Consider the following 439-nt stretch of genomic DNA (forward strand, 5'->3'; position numbering starts at 1 on the left):
TGGGGTGCACCCACCCCCCTCCAGCCTCCTTGATGCATCCCCTGGCTCCCGTGTCCACGGTGCCGCCGACGGCATCCGCTGCGCCCATGCATCCCCTACCCCGGGGTGCAGCTTCCCAGGGTGCAGGGGGTGAGCGCAGCCCCGGCCATGGGGAAACTGAGGCACGGAGCGGCCGTGGGCCCGGGCAAAGGCAGATCCAGCTTATCCAGTGCCAGCCGCCTGCGTGCAACCCTCCCCTCTCCCAGCACTCCCTCTGCTCCCCTTGTTTTTCTTTCCCCACCCGGTGTTGAGCAAACCCCGAAACCCAGCCGCCTGCGTGCAACCCTCCCCTCTCCCAGCACTCCCTCTGCTCCCCTTGTTTTTCTTTCCCCACCCGGTGTTGAGCAAACCCCGAAACACCCGCTGGCAGCGAGCCGGGGCCCCGCGGCCTCCCGGGGGG

General features: G+C 68.8%; 1 protein-coding gene across 1 annotated transcript in view; it reads right to left on the reverse strand.

The window, feature by feature from the left end:
* The window catches only part of POLR3D (RNA polymerase III subunit D), a 5,057-nt gene extending 4,969 nt beyond the window's left edge, over positions 1–88 (reverse strand). The window contains exon 1 of the mRNA XM_009286176.2: positions 26–88. Within this exon, the coding sequence (XP_009284451.1) occupies positions 26–88 (63 nt within the window). The remainder of the gene's footprint in view (positions 1–25) is intronic.
* Between the last annotated feature and the right edge of the window lie 351 nt (positions 89–439).

This window comes from Aptenodytes forsteri, unplaced genomic scaffold, assembly GCF_000699145.1.
Source record: "Aptenodytes forsteri isolate BGI_AS27 unplaced genomic scaffold, ASM69914v1 Scaffold168, whole genome shotgun sequence".
NCBI classification, from domain to species: Eukaryota; Metazoa; Chordata; class Aves; order Sphenisciformes; family Spheniscidae; genus Aptenodytes; species Aptenodytes forsteri.